This window comes from Enhydra lutris, unplaced genomic scaffold (genome assembly GCF_002288905.1).
Source record: "Enhydra lutris kenyoni isolate GAN:26980312 unplaced genomic scaffold, ASM228890v2 scaffoldscaffold9, whole genome shotgun sequence".
NCBI lineage: Eukaryota > Metazoa > Chordata > Mammalia > Carnivora > Mustelidae > Enhydra > Enhydra lutris.
The window spans coordinates 45247415-45264328 of record NW_019154093.1 but is presented as its reverse complement, the minus strand read 5'-3'; the positions used below and the strand labels follow the sequence as shown (position 1 = coordinate 45264328).

At 38.2% G+C, this 16914-nt stretch overlaps 1 protein-coding gene across 5 annotated transcripts in view; it reads right to left on the bottom strand.

Moving 5' to 3' along the window:
• The window catches only part of LOC111143362 (GIPC PDZ domain containing family member 2), a 79998-nt gene that overhangs the window by 39434 nt on the left and 23650 nt on the right, over positions 1 to 16914 (bottom strand). For all 5 annotated transcript variants that reach the window (XM_022497052.1, XM_022497054.1, XM_022497053.1 and 2 more), the window contains exon 2: positions 7770 to 7955. In XM_022497052.1, the coding sequence (XP_022352760.1) occupies positions 7770 to 7955 (186 nt within the window). The remainder of the gene's footprint in view (positions 1 to 7769; positions 7956 to 16914) is intronic.

Here is a 16914-nt window from a genome sequence, read left to right as displayed (position 1 = left end):
AGTCACTGAGTATAATTCTCTATGACACTTAGAACTTTGTCTCATCTAGCTTAAGAGCTTGATATTGCAAAATGCAGAGAAGACAAATATTTTTTAAAAGATGGGAGTCACAAACTTCTTAAACTCAGAGGTTCCCAATCATGTCAGACCATTATGATAGTATTTTCCATTATTTCATTGATATACTTACAGAACTCCATCTGTTCATCACAGACAGCAGCAGAACTCAAGGGCATCATCCCACCCTCCTCACAGCCTAGGTGTCAGATTCAAGGTTGTCTGAGCTGCATGCCTTACTGCCCTGGTCAGCAGCTCTGAGATCTGTGCTGCTGATCCTCCCAACACTGTCCTCAAATGATGTTCTAATAAACATTCATAACTGCAAATAGCTCGTTCATTTAGCCTTCAAAGCAAGCCTCATTCCATTAAAAGAGGAGAATATCAAGGTACAGTGATTACATGGCTTGATCAAAAGAACACAACAAACGACAGAATTGGGATTCAAACAGAGGTGGTACCAAGAGACTATATAACCCTGAATTACAACAAGGCCTAAAATAGTTACCATCTGTCCCTTTATATAAATGTTTGCCAACTCATCTTAAACCACTCTAGGAATTTCTGGTTTTGTTAAAAGTATACTCTGAATCTTCTGATTAGGTTATTTATATACTCTGGTTCTGGGAAATTGAGTCTTGCAAAACCTAAAATCACAAATGTTTAAGTCTGTTGTCTTTTCATCTGTAAAGTTTTATCTGTAAGAACCATGTAGTACTGTCTTTTAATTCAATTAAAAAAAAACACACAGATTCTACATAGAAGATAGATCATACAGTATAGGTGTTTCTCCAACATTTCACTTAGCATAATGCCCTTGAGATCCATCCATATTGCCACAAATGGGATGATTTCATTCTCTTATTCAGCTAATACTCCATTGTGTGTGTGTGTGGGTGTGTGTGTGTGTGTGTGTGTGTGTGTGTGTGTGTGTATACATACATCTTTATCCATTCATCAGTGGATAGGCACATAGGTTCCTTTCACATCTTGACTACTATAAGTAATACTGCAATGAACACCGTAACAAATGCATGGTGCATTTGTCTTGATGATTTTATTTATTTTAGAGAGAGAAAGAGTGAGCAGAGGGAGGAGCAGAGAGAGAGGGACAAGCAGACAAAGCACAGAGCCAGATGCAGGACTCGGTCCCACCACACTGAGATCATGACCTGAGCCAAAATCAAGAGTTAGATACTTAACCGACTGAGCCACCAAGGCATTCCTGTTCATTTAGCTTTCTGAATTAGCATTTTCATTTTCCTCCTAAAATACTGAGAAATGGAATTGTTCAATTATATGGTAGTTCTAGTTTTAATTTTTTTTTAAAGATTTTATTTATTTATTTCACAGAGAGAGATCACAAGCAGGCAGAGAGGCAGGCAGAGAGAGAGATAGAGGAGGAAGCAGGTTCTCCGCTGGGCAGAGAGCCCGATGCGGGACTCGATCCCAGGACCCTGAGATCATGACCCGAGCCGAAGGCAGAGGCCCAACCCACTGAGCCACCCAGATGCCCCTAGTTTTAATTTTTTTGAGAAAACACCATATTGTTTTCCATAGTGGTTGTACTAATTTACATTCCTACCCACAGTGCACAAGGCTTCCCTTTTCTCCACATCCTCACCAACATTTATTATTTCTAGCCCTTTTGAGAATAGCCATTCTAACAGGTGCAAGGTGGCATCTCACTGTGGTTTTGATTTGCATTTCCCTAATGATTAATGCCCTAAAACATCTTTTCATGTACCTGTTAGCCATCTGTAGATCTTCTTCGGACAAATGTCTATTCAGATATTCTGCCCGTTTTTTTTAAATCCAACTATATTTTAGTTAGATAGTCCCACTTTTTATTTTTCCTTCTGTTGCTTCTGTTTTCAGTTTCAAAAATCATCACCAAAACCTACGTCAGAGAGCTTACCGCCTAGCTTTTCTTCTATTTTGTGGTTTCAGGTTTTAAGTCAGTTCTTTAATCCATTCTGGATTAATTTTTGTATATGGTGTGAGATAATGATCCAGTTTCATTCTGTTGCATGTAGCTATCCAATTTCCCCATTACTGGCAATCTCATATTTCCCACACCATTTATTAAAGAATATCCCAGAGTAAATAAATAAACAAAATAGAGTGTCCCCTCCTCCATTGTGTATTCTTAGCTCCTTTGTTATAAATTGGCCATATATGCAAGAGTTTATTTCTGGGCTTTGTATTCTGCCCCATTGATCAAGGTTTATTTTTATGCCAATACCACACTGTTTTAATTACCATAGCTTTGTAATATACCTTGAAATCAGGGAGTGTGCTGCCTCCAGCTTTGTTCTTCTTTCTCAACCTTGCTTGGCTACTCAGGGTCTTCTATGGTTGGTTCCATATAAGTTTTAGGACTATTTGTTCTATTTGCATGAAAAGTGTCATTGGAATTTTGATAGGGATGGCACTGACTCTGTAATATTACTCTGGGTAGTACAGACATTTTAACAATATTAATTCTTCCAATCCATGAGCATGGAATAGCTTTTCATTTATTTGTCTTCAATTTCTTACACTGACATCTTGTAGTTTTCAATAGTTTTCAATATCTTCCTTGGTTAAATTTATTCCTTGGTACTTTATTCTTTTTGATGCAACTATAAACGGAATTGTTTTTTAATTTTTCTGATAGTTCATTATTAGCATATAGCAACGTAACATTTTAGCATACCAATTTTATACCCTGCAACTTTACTGAATGTATTAGTTCTAATAGTTTTCTGGATACAATCTTGAGTTTTCTGTATATACCATCTCCACACAGTGACCATTTTACTTCTTCCTCTCCAACAGGGATACCTTTTATATCTTTTTCTTGCCTAAATGCTCTGGCTAGAACTTCCAATACTGTGTTGAATAGAACTGGCAAGAGTGGGCATCCTTGCCTTGTTCCTATTCTTAGTGGTGAAAGCTCAAAGCTTTTCCTCTAAGTGTGATGTTAGCTGTTGGCTTGTCCTATAGGACCCTTATCACATTGAGGTATGTTTCCTCTATATGCACTGTGCTGAGTTTTTACCATAAACAGATGTTGAATTTTGTCAAATATTTTTTCTCATCTATTGAGATAATAATTTTTACCCTTCACTTTGTTATTGTGGTATCCACATTGATTTGTGGATGGTGAACCATCCCTGGAATAAACCCCACTTGGTCATGAGGTAGGATCCTTTTAATGTATTGCTGAATATGATTGCTAATGTTTTGTTGAGGATTTTTGCATTTATGTTATTACGAATACTGGCTCTTCTTGTGTCATTCTTTTCTGGTTTTGGTAGCAAGGTGGTGCTGGCTTAATAAAGTGAGTTTGGAAGAGTTCACTCTTCTAATTTTTAGAAGAATTTGAGAATTGGTATTAATTCTTCTCTCTGAATATTTAGTAGAATTTGCCAGTGAAGGCATCTGATCCTAAACTTTTGTTGTTGGGAAGTTTTTCACTACTATCAAGGAGATTAAATCCATCTATTCAGATTTATTTCTTCGTCAGTCTTGGTGGGTTGTAGGTTTCTAGGAATTTACACATTCCTTATATGCTGTCCAATAGGTTAGGTATAACTGTTCATAATAGTCACTTATGATCTTCTGCATTTCTCTGGTATCCAGTGTAACATCTTTCAGTTCTGGTTTTGAGTCCTTTTTGGTAAATCTAGCTAAAGGCCTGTCAAATGTTTTTCAAAGAACCAACTCTTAGTTTCATTGATCTTCTCTGTTGTCTTCTCAGTCTCTTTCTTTGGGGAGAGGACAGACGAGAGAGAGAATCCCAAGCAACAATCCCCGCAACATGTGGGTTGATCTCACAACCCTGCAGTCATAACCTGAACCGACATCAATAGGCAGATGCTTAACCAACTGAGCTACCCAGGAGCTATCCAGTGCCCCTGGATATTCCCAGTCTCTATTTTTGCTCTAATCATTGTTATTCCCTTCTTTCTACTAACTTTGGGCTTCATTTGTTCTTTTTTTAGTTCCTTGAAGTATAAAATTAGGTTGAAACTTGTTTCTTGAGGTGACCATTTATCTCTATGAACTTCCCTCTTAAAACTGCTTTTTGGGGGCACCTGGCTGATTCAATGGGTTAAGTCCCTGCCTTTATCTCAAGTCATGATCCTAGGATCCTGGGATCCAGCCCTGCATCCAACTCCCTGCTCAGCAGACAATCTGCTTCTCCCCCTCTCTCTGACCCTCCCCCTGCTTGTGCTCTCATTCACTCATCGTCTTTCTCAAAAAAATCTTTAGGGGGTAAAAAAGGGCATGGAGCCCAACATAGGGCTTAATCCCAGGATCCTGAAATCACAACCTAAGCCAAAATCAAGAATCAGATGCCCAACTAACTGAGCCACCCAGGCGCGCTAGGCCTGTGTCATTCTAAAGCCCATGTTCCCAGGCATCACAATACATTGCCTCCCTAGTCATGGAATTCTTCCTCCTTACCCTTTTCTAAATCTATACCACACCGTCCTACTCTAACCTACTGATTTCTAGCCACTACTGAAAGGATATCATGTACTCACTTCAGCAGCACATACACTAAAATTGGAACCATACAGAAAAGTTTAACACAGTCCCTGAACGAGAATGACACACAAACTCTTGGAATGTTTCATTATTTTTTTACTTATCTTGGCAAAAATAAACACTGAAAGGGTGAGCCAAAAATTAATGAAAATGATCACTTATAAGGAGTGGGAGAAATGAGTAATGGGATAGAGAGTTAGGGGAAAGAGTGACAGATCTCTGAATGTCTTTTAGTATAGTTTTAACTTTTGAATCATGTTAATATTTTATGTATTCAGAAAAAAAAAAAAAAAACAAGGATGAGGGGGAAAAGTCCAATTCAAAGAGAAGCAAATGGATTCAACAGCATTTCAAATAAATAACAATTACCTAGTGGGGAAAAGGGCAGGAAAGAACCTATTCCAAGTAACCTCTGAATAGAATACTTTATTTAGGGACACCTGGGTGGCTCAGTTGGTTAAGTGGCTGCCTTCGGCTCAGGTCTTGATTCCAGTGTCCTGGGATCAAGTCCCACATCGGGCTCCTTGCTTGGCAGGGAACCTGCTTCTCCATCTGCCTCTGTCTGCCACTCTGTCTGCCTGTGTTTGCGTGTTCTTTCTCTCTAACAAACAAATAAATAAAATCTTAAAAAAAAAAAAAAGAATACTTTGTTTATATATGTACATTTAGTTTAAATGGGATATTAGGCAACTGATAAAATAATTTTAAACTAATGTCCATACTGTAGTTTTATCAATATTAGATTTTCTGAATTTCACTGTGATACTATAGTTATATAGAGGAAAAACCCTGTGCTTAGTAAGTATATTCTGAAACAGTAAGGACAAAATAGGCGTAATACATACAATCCACTTTTTCAAGTAGTTCAGAAAAATTGTATGTATTTGAATTTAATATACATATACACATGCGTATGAGAGAAAAAAACAGCAAATATGGCAAATGGTAAAAACTGGAGAAATGTGTCAAGGGTATTATGGAAGTCTTTACAATCTTTCAGTAAGTTTTAAATTACCACCCCCCTCGATTTTTAAAGTCTTATTAACCACATACACCGTAAGATATTCATTTCTCTAAGTTGAATTATATGTCAGCAGTTGGCTTATGCTCCACTTTCTCTTTGCCATCATGTACTTTCTCACAGGACTAGTAACAAGTACAGAGGCAGACACATGTTCAAGGAGGCATTAAAAAAATAAAGAACACAAGCTCTGAACATCAGAGGTTAAGATCTAAAAAATCCACACATGCTTTCAAAACTTTTAAGCCCTTTCCTGCTGACATTAGAAAGGCATTGCTGCATGTGCTTCATGTCCTGAGCTTCCCCCAGATAATCCCACATGACTTTCCCGACTCACGATTTTCCATTTGATCACCCACTCAACCTTCGGCACAGTCATATCTTTTGCAGAGCTAAAAATAACCACTCTATCAAATGGGAAGTTAAATAAAGTACTATTTACAGTTTAAAAGATAGCTTCCTTAAGACTTTTTTTTAATGATGACAATGCATCAGCAAAGATTTGGGCAAAATAAAAACATGAAATATGTTTTGCTTATGAAATTTATAACTAGTTCTTAGTGAAGTGGATAGGAACGTCAGTCAGCTCTGAAACCAGATCTCTTGAATTCAAATCCTGAGTTTTTCAGCTACGTGACTTTGAAGCAAGCTCCTTAACCTCCCTGATCCTGGTTCTATATCTTTAAAACAGAGGTTAATAATACTGCCTACCCACAGGTCAATCTCCCAGATACCATATTGAACAAAAGAAGCCAGAAACAATAGAGCATAGGATTCTTCTTAATGAAGTTCAAGAACAAGCAAAACTATGGCATTAGAGGTCAGAATAGTGGCTGCCTTTGGCAGGGAAGCAGAGTGACTAGGAAGAGTCACCAGGGAGACTTCTGGGTGGTAGAAATGAAGTTTCCCTTGATCTAGGTGGTGGTTATACAGGTATGAGTACAGTAAGCTATACATTAAAAATTTTTTGTACATCAATAAGAAAAAACATAATATCAAATTGAACTGTGAGAATTGAGAAAAAGTACATAAAGTGCATAGTACATGATAAGCATTCAATAGAAGTCAGCTGTTTTGCAGTTGTTTAATAGAAGGATTTAAGAAATGAGCCTGGGTGTCTGAGTGGCTCAGTCAGTGAAGTATCTACCTTCGGTTCAGGTCATAATCCCAGCATCCTGGAATCAAGTCCCACATCAGGCTCCCTGCTCAGTGGAAGTCTGCTTCTCCCTCTGCCCCACCCCCTGCTCGTTTTCTCTGAAAAAAAAAAAAAAAAAAAAAAAATCTAAAAAACAAAACAAAAAGAGATAAATCTACTTTCCTTTTTACTATTCCTCAGTTCTTAGCTTTTTCATACTATCTCAAACCTTCTCTCATCTTTGCAGCTCTATATTGCTCTCTTTGTACCTAAATAAAGAAATTACATACCCTCACACTCTAACATGCTCTCTCTTTCAAAGAAATAAATAAAATCTTTTTTAAAAAAATGTTTACACTTAGGGTGCCTGCCTGGCTCAGCTGGTAGAACATTCAACTCTTGATCTCAGGGTTGTGAGTTTGAGCCCTACACTGCATCTAGACATTACATTTTTTTTTTAAGATTTTATTTATTTATTTGACACATAGAGATCACAAGCAGGCAGAGAGGCAGACAGAGAGAGAGGAAGAGAAGCAGGCTCCCTGCCGAGCAGAGAGCTCCGACACAGGGCTCAATCCCAGGACCCTGGGATCATGACCTGAGCCGAAGGCAGACCGAGCCACCCAGGCGCCCCTAGAGATTACTTAAAAAAAAAAAAAAAAAAGTATTCTCTCTCTCTCACTTGGAAATTACCCTAAAAAAACCATTGGAAATCAACACAGAAGTCATCAGATATTAATGAGCTACAGACCTACAAGAGCTCATATGGATGAATGGGCACCAGGACCAGACTTTCCTTTTCAGTAAGTTCTAGATTTTAGAGGAAGTTTAAACTGAAGGTAAGAAATTCAAGGAAAGGGTAAACAAAAAAATGAGGTCTTTGCAAGCTTTTTTAAATGAAACCTTATCAAAACATCCCTGCTAAGCCAGCTTTCCAATCTGAAGATTTCTTCGACCTGGTAGATTTTCTTAAATATTACCCTCGGTTAGGTCACATAGTTATTTTTTAAGACTTACCCTTATAAAAGCATAGCCAGTTCCATTTTCTGTAATGGTGAGACCAAGTGAGTCCTCAGACTTATATACATTCACTTCTTTTTGGTTCCCTTTCACATGGGCAAATATGAAATCTTCAAGACCTACATGCGATCCTAAGAGATTTTCCATATCAACTTTAGGTGTGTTTAAAGTGCAATATAAGATCTGTAAGAAAGAAAAAAAATAGGTTAGCTCAGTTTCCATCACAAAGCATTCTGATCATTAGTTTATAAATATTTGAGTGAACCAGTCCTCGATTTATGATCTAAGAAGTTACATCATTAACCTCAGGTAATATACACTGAGTACTTCCTATAGGCAAGGCTGTGTTCTAAACAATTGACAGCCATGATCTCATTTAATCCTCACACTGACTTTAGAAATACATTATAATGTATAATATACCTCCAAATTATAAAGGATGAATTTTAGGCTACTGAAAGAAAGTAATTTGCCTAAGGTCACAAAGCCTGTGTTTGTCAAGAGCAAAATTCTGAGTTCAAATCATAGTGATTTAAACACCTACATTACCTGCCATTTACAATGCCAAAACCAAAAGTTGTGTTCCCAAGGGCAAGGCCATGACATGTTTACCACAATGAAAATATAAGCAAGACTGTTTTTGAAAACTGGTGATTTTTTTTAAATGAGGAAAATTATTTATCTTGCATTATAGTGCTTGAGAAAAGTAATGAATGAGGTACTAAAATGAAGAGGTCTAAGACAGACCTTAAAGACCACAAATCCAGTTCCTTAACTTTCAAAATAAAGGAACTGAAGTATGGAGAGATGAATGCAATTTGGTCAAATCCACATGATGGTAGGGACGCCTGGGTGGCTGAGTTGGTTAAGCCGCTGCCTTCGGCTCAGGTCATGATCCCAGGGTCCTAGGATCGAGTCCCGCATGGGGCTCCTTGCTCGGCAAGGAGGCTGCTTCTCTCACTGCTTCTGCCTGCCTCTCTGCCTGCTTGTGTGTACTCTCTCTCTCTCTCTCTCTGGCAAATAAATAAAATCTTCTAAAAAAAATTCACATGATGGTAGAAACAGCATGAAGAATTGGAATAGTAAAAAGTGGTGTAGAGATTCTAAAGAGACTCATGTTCACCACGTCTTTATTGAAGCTCATTTTCCTTCAAAAATAGGATTTATTTTACTAAAATCTGCAGGGCAGCTCAAAGTTTGCTCACCATGGTCTGGGTAATTTCTGGGGCCCAAATACAAAATTACAGAACAGGAGGAGAAAGAGGGTTGAAAACACGTCATTGGTTCAAAAATTAAGTTCAACAAACATTTCCTGAGTACCTATGTCCCAAAGGAAAATATTTTAATACAGGTGTCTTATACCAAAATGGCTAAATGGAATTTTTTTTATTCTTTTTTACTGTCAAGTAATTTTGCCACAGATGTTTCCAGCCCTTCCTCCAAACCTGAGCCTTGCTTCAGTCCTCCCTTTCAACCCTTTCCCTGTATCCCTGGGTTTCACACCATTCCTGATCCCCACTGGAACTTAAGCCTTAACACATCCATAAGCCTCATAAGGTTCAGAAATGGTGTAACTACTACTTATCAAATGGCCCTTTAAGCCATATCAGAATGTTTCTGAGTTGGAAGAGTTCTGTCACATGGCCAAAAGGTCCAGCGTGGTCAGCAAAACTCTGATCAAATCTGAGAAGTGTATGAAAGGAGCTAGTGATGAGGACAAGAGGCAACTGGGTACCAAAGAATAAAGGCTTACAAAGAAAAACTGGTGTCCCCACCCCTTCCCTTTTTCATCTGTGGTCATTTGTGCTAACTGATGGATGTTTGATTTAACCCCTTGTGTTCCTGGGCAGGGCATAATATATTTGCTGATCAGAACATGAGCCCAGGGTCCTGGGACTGAGCCTCACACTGAGCCCCACACCTGCATCAGGCTCCCTGCTCACCGAGAAGCCTGCTTCTCCCTCTCCCTCTCCCACTCCCTCTGCTTGTGTTCCCTCCCTCTCTCCCTCTTTCTCTCTGTGAAATCAATAAAACCTTAAATAAATTAAAAAAAAAAAAAAGAATGGCCCCTATTCCTTATTCTAACTGTGAAATCAATGGTATAATTAGTCCACTTACAAAAATCATTAATAGTGTGGGTAAACGGCCAAGGGAATTTGCAGAGTAAACAGCTATTCTGATTTCCTTCCTCAAACAATGATGGGAAGGTGAAGAAACAGTTTTGTTTTGTGTGGTTTTAAGAAGTGAATCTACTAATGTGTTCACAATGGATCCCAAACACCATTAATATAAAAGCAAGTTATCAGTTAGGAAATAAAACATTAAAATCTAATGATGGGGAGCACCTAGGTGGCTCAGTCAGTTAAATGTCTGCCTTCAGCTCAGGTCATGATCTCAGGGTCCTGGGATTGAGCCCCATGGGCTCCCCACTCAGCAGGGAGTCTGCTTTTCCCTTTCCCTTTACTTTCTCCTGCTCGCACTCTCACTCTGCTCCCTTTCTCTGTCAAATAAGTAAAATCTTTAAAAAAAAAAACACACAGAGACACACACACACACACACAGATGAGGTAACAGGGCAGGAGAAAAGCCCCAAAAAGGAAATCCCACACAGAGTGGACTTCTAGTCACTATGCTGCTTCATTCCTTTCAATTTTTCACATTTCACTGCAAAGCAAATATTAGATTTCCTGTAGGTATGACCCCTTTCACCGTGCTTCCTCCCTTGCAGAAGAACGTTCCATTCCAGATAGCCAAAAGTTTGCAGGCAAGGTATCTTTTTTTTTTTTTTTTTTCTGGAAGACGTGGAGACAACTTAATCCTTCACAGAACAGAGCTCCACAAGAGGCTATGCTGAAAACCTGCAGGAAAGTAACGGTCACTGAGAGGTAGAGTGCAAGCCCTCTACAACAGCAAGTAAAAAAACGCCCTAACTTCAGGTCAGATCTCCGTGGGAGAATAAAAACCTAACACTCATAAGATCTCAACACACAACCATCAGCAAATATATCTGTAAGTATGTGATAATGGGTTAGAAATTCAAACACATCCTTGCTGAAAAATAAGTGATATAGTGCTTTCTGAATGCTGCAAAATTCTTGCTTATTCATCCACCCACCAATCATCCATTAAATACCTGCTTTTCCCCAGGTTCTGTGCTGCACACTATGTATGCAAAGACACACAGTCCCTATACAACAAGGAAATCCCAGGCTCATATACCGCACGGAGGTATAGTAAGGCAACATGAGTCAACTGAAAGAGAGCAAAAGCTATGAATATTTTAAACCAAAAAGAAACTCAAATACATATCTTGAGGTTTCCTATTTCATTCATACATTTCCCTCAATCCAAAATCTAAAATGCAGGCACTCATTCCACCCCTATAATACCCTTACCTATTGAGACTCTGCTCAAATGTAACTGCCCAGATGGAATCAATCTTTCCACTTTGCTCACATCATTTCAATCTAGTAACTCATTCAACAGTCTAAGTCACCTTGCCCTTGGGAGTCCTGCTGCTTTAACACATGTATTTGTCATCCTTACCCTGAGAGGAGATCTTGTCTTATCCTCTTTCTCCTACAATGGCTAACAAGCACCCCACTCCCTTTGTATCTGAGTGGCACTGACAGCATACATTCATTTACCTCATTTGATATAATATACATCTATACCAGGTTTTATTGTCCTCATTTTCCAGATGAGAAAATTATGATTTTATCCAATGAACACAGCTAATAAATGTTTATTGTTAGGATAGAAAAAAAATGATGCAGTGTTCAGGTCATATCTGTGTTCCTTTAAGAAATACTGCTTCCACTGTAAGTATACTAGATAAAAGGCAGTAAGACATAGTATTTAGTATATTCTATACCTTCTCGTGAACAAACTAAACTAAATCAAAAGAAAGTAAACTCAGAGCAAGGTATCATAAGGTGAGTCATCCATTAGATAAAATATTTTTGGTAGTTTTTTTTTTTTTTAACTGTAAAATGAAATCCTTAATGTCTTCTGAGGTATCTGTATTTAATGCTTTACTACCATTGTCCATTTTCATAAAATAAATGGAATATTCTAGTTTTGCAGTTGTACTCTCCAAGTTCCTGGCTCCCTGAGCAGATACCAGATGGCCTCCCAGGAGTGCCACCCTACTGCTGCCAGCCACCGCTACCCACAAAGGAGTCAAGCCCAGTGGGGACACTACATTGGACCCCATAGGCAAGAAGCTGCATCAAAAGCTGATGACACTTATGACCCTTTTTCTACCTTCCCTGAATCAGACCACCTCTTCAAATGGGTGGGGACCATCATGGAGCAGCTGGCACAGTATATGAAGACCCGAGGTACACGCTCTCCCTGGAGTTTGCCAGTAGCTACCCTTACAATGACCCATACGGTGAAACTCCTCACACCCTGCTACCACCCCAGCGCGACACCCAGGGTAACATCTGCCTGAACATCCTGAAGGACAGTGGTCTATCCTTTATGATGTCAGGACCATCCTCCTGTCCATCCAGAGCCTGCTAGGAGAACCTAACATTGATAGACCTTTGAACACACATACTGCTGAGCTCTGGAAAAACCCCACAGCCTTTAAGAAGTATCTGCAAAGAACCTATTTAAAGCAGGTCTCCATCAAGATCCCTGACTGCCTAGCCTCTCTCCTTGTGTTGTCTTTTTTTTTTTTTCTTTAGATGGTCTTCATTCCTGTCTAGAACTCTGCATCTTAAGCTGTGGTGTCATTTTTGTTTTGTTTTTAAAGATTTTATTTATTCATTTGAGAGAGAGCACACAAGCAGTGGGGAGGGGCAGAGGGAGAGGGAGAAGCAGACTCTCCGCTGAGCAGGGAACCCAATGCAGGGCTCGATCCAAGGACCCTGAGTTCATGAACTGAGCCAAAGTCAAAGGCTTAACCATCTGAGCCACCCAGGCACCACTTGTTTTTGTTTTTTAAATTAAGCCCTTAAGATTGAGCCGTTGTAATAATTAAATAAATACATTGTAAAGGAAAAAAAGATAAATGGAATACTCATGACAATTCCATTTCCTAAAGCAGCACTGACCAACAGATATGTAACAAGCCACATAATTTTAAATTTTCTCATAGCTGCATTAACAAAAGTAAAAATAGATGTTAATTTATTAACTTATTAATAGATGTTTATTAATTATATAATCCATATATCTAATACATTATTTCAAATAGATAATACAAAAATTGAGATAGTTTACATTTTTAAAGTTTTTAAGATCTTACTCAATTTGAACTAGCCAGAGTGTCCAGGATCTATAGTTTGCTACTAGCTACCACATGGGGCAGCTCAGTCTAAAATATCTGTCTTCATCATTTTTATACTTTGTATTTTCCCCATCTCCCTGTTATCTGCACATGGCATTTCCTTGGCCAAAAATGCCATAGCCAAAACCCAACTTCTAAATCCAGTATATGTCAATACTCTGGTTTCTCTTCAGATCGCATAAATCTTTCGCCTTTTACTAAATCCAGTATATGTCAAAATCTTCCCCATCCAATAAAGTCCGCTACATTTTCTATTATTATCATCCTAGGCTAACTTTTTTTTTTTTTTAAGATTTTGAAGTAAAGTCTACATCCAATGTGGGGCTCTAACTCATGACTCCAGAATCAATGGCTATCTGATACATAGTCCTCTCTCAGAATATTTAGTTACACAAGCCAATAATTTCACCAACCCATTCTAGATTAGATTTTGTTGTTTCCAACTAAACTCTAGAATCATTATATTTTGTATCCTTATAATTCTTCAGTTTAAAAGTTCTACCTACTACTATCTCATTTTATCCTTAAACTCAGTAAGGTAGATGGTGAATTGTGTTTAATACATTGACTGTATGCATCCTTATAGTAATTTCACATCCTATTCCCCCTATCAAAAATGTTAGGCATATGGACACCTGGGTGGCTCAGTTGGTTATCTGTCTTCACTTCAGCTTAGGTCATGATTCCAGGGTCCTGGGATCGAGTACCACATCAGGCTCCTTGCTTAGCAGAGAGACTGCTTTTCCCTCTGCCTGCAGCTCCCCGCTGCTTGTGCACACTCTCTGACAAATAAAATATTTTTTTTTTAAATAAAAAATTTCAGGCACAGAAAAGTTGTCTCCCCTTCCAATAGAAGCAAAAAAAAAAAATTTTAAAGGCAGGGAGAAGCACGCCTAGGTAGTTCAGTTGGTTAAGTAACAGACTCTTGATTTTGGCTCAGATCATGATCTCAGGTTTGTGAGACTGGGCTCTATGCTGGGTATGGAACCTGCTTAAAGATTCTTTCTCCCAGATGCCTGGGTTAAGCCTCTGCCTTTGGCTTAGGTCATGATCCCAGGGTCGTGGGATTGAGTCCCACATCTGGCTCTCTGCTTAGCAGGAAGCCTGCTTCTCCCTCTACCACTCCCCCTACTTGTGTTGCCTTTCTAGCGCTGTCAAATAAATAAAATCTTTTTTTAAAAAAGTTCTCCCTCTGCCCCGCCCCTCCCATAATCGTGTGTGCGTGGCATCTGTAGGTGTGTGTCTCAAAACTAAAACAAACAAACAAACAAAAAACAACCAATGGATTAAGGGGTAAGCAACTTGGGATGCCTGTCTGGCTCTGTCAGAAGAACATGCAACTCTTGATCTCAGGGTTGTGAGTTTGAGCCCCACATTGTGTGTAATTTTTTTTAATAAGCTTAAAAAAAAAAAAGACGTAAGAGTCTTGAATCTCGTCCCAATTCTGTACTCAGTGAGCTAAGTTGTTTGACCTCCATAGTCCTCAGGTACATCATGGCATCATTAAAGCTTGATCTACATCATGCAGTTGTAATAAAATAAAAAAATTTTAAAAATTAAAAAAAAACAACAACCTCAATAAGACACTAGATATAACGTACTTTTTAAACTAAAAGGCTATTTTTAAGGTTATTATTCCTGGAATATAAGTGCTTTTTTTTTTTTTAATATAAGTGCTTCTTGAACAGTAATATTTACACTGATGCTTACAAGCTGCTTATATTGCATAAGTTTTCCTGAGGAGATCAGATTATGCTCCTTTTTAATGTCATCACCAGAAGGGATTTCTTTTTCTCCCATAAATTACATTATCCTTCAACTTTGTTGTTGAAGAGTAACTCATGGACAGTGTTCTTACCATGCATAATATCTGAACTGTTATCTTCCAGTTCTTACCATGTGGTTATGATTACTCACCCTTAAAACTCGGCTAGGATGATAAGTCTGAACAACTATATAGAATCATTAATATAAATTAATATTGTCTTTTCTCTCCATTATATACTTTAGAATGTGCTTTGTGTAAGGTTAAATAAATCATTTGTCATTGGTGTTTCAAAAGATATTCTGTTACCACAGATCTCTCCAAAAACACATTAAATGCCACCCCCCACCTTTTTTTTTTTTTTTTTTTTAATCCAGGAAGCCCATTTCCAACTTTCTTTTGTTTGATGCCTTCCTTAAACAGGAACTGAGCTGGCCAAAGATCCCACATGTTCCAAAAACCTCTGGAAGAAGTTATGGGCTTGTGTAGCTGGCATTACATTACTAGTGAATGTGATTTTAAATGTAAGTAACTGGAACTGTAACCTCTTAAAGGTTATCTAAAGTAGCAGTATTAATATTTTAATACAACTAACTACTTTCCTACATCTCAATCTATCCCAAGAATCTTGCTACTTTTTTTTTTTTTAAGATTTTTATTTATTTGTCAGAGAGAGAAAGAGTACACACAAGCAGGCAGAGAGGCAGGCAGAGAGAGAGAGGAGGAAGCAGGCTCCCCGCTGAGCAAGGAGCGCAATGCGGGACTCAATCCCAGGACCCCAAGATCATGACCCGAGCAGAAGGTAGCAGCTTAACCAACTAAGCCACCCAGGCATCCCAATCTTGCTACTTTTTACATACTTTCTAAAATAAGCATTATAGAAATACCAATATTATAGAAAATAAAGAGAAAGTACATAATGATAAATCTAATAATTAAACCATAAATTTAAAAAAGTTTTCTTAAGTAATCTCTGCACCCGATATGGGGCTCAAACTCATGACTCTGAGATTAAGGGTCATATGCTCTATGGACTGAGCCAGCCAGGCACCCCAACTTGACCATACTTCCATCAGGAGTTAATACCTTGTCTTTATCCATAAGAACACCACTTGGATTGTTTCCTGTGTTAATGACTATGGTTTTCTCTGTGCTGTTCTCATTATCTAAGTCTCAAAGACTTTTTCCTCAATTAAAAAAAAATTATTATACTTCCATCTAGTTAATTGTCCTTAAAATAGCAGGATTTAAGATCAAACTAAGAACAAAATAATTATGGAGAGGAGGGGAGAGGGTTACCCAATTACCCTGAGTGCTTGAACAGAAGGGAATAGCTCTAACCAAGCCAGTGACAAAATTGTTACTCATTACTCTTCCAGGGTGCCTGCCTATCTCAGTCAGTATAACATGAGACTTTTGATCTCAGAGTTGTGAGTTCAAGCCCCACATTAGGCATGCACAGAGCCTACTAAAAAACAAAATCTTTCAAAAAGCTCTGAGTGTCTTATGGTTCCCAAAATATGTGGTAAATGTACTGTATAAAATAACTTCTAAAACTCAATTCTTCAATTATAGTCATAAACTGGGCCACCTGTTCATCCCTCTTAACTGTACAGATTGGATACTGACTTCCGCTTCCAGAAAAACACTCAGAAAGTGAAGGAACTGAGGAGATAGCTCTGGAAGAATGGAAAAATAAAATCAAAGTTCAAAGTCCAAGAAACATTACATGCACCCGGCACTTTCATAAATTACTTCCTTTATTCCCTATGGTAATTCCAGGTGAGAGGTATTATATTACCAACACCCTTTTATATATATACATATATATAAACAGACTAAAAAATAAAGGCTTAGAAATGGCGCCATTTGCAACAATATGGATGGACCTTGGGGGCCTTACACTAAGTGAAATAAATCTGACCAAGAAAGACAAATACTATATGATCACACGTATACATAGAATCAAAAAAACACAAACTTCAAAGATACAGAACAGACTAGTGATTGCCAGCAACAGGGGTAGGTACAAGGAAGGCAAAACAGGTGAAGGTAGTCAAAAGTTACAAGGTTCTAGT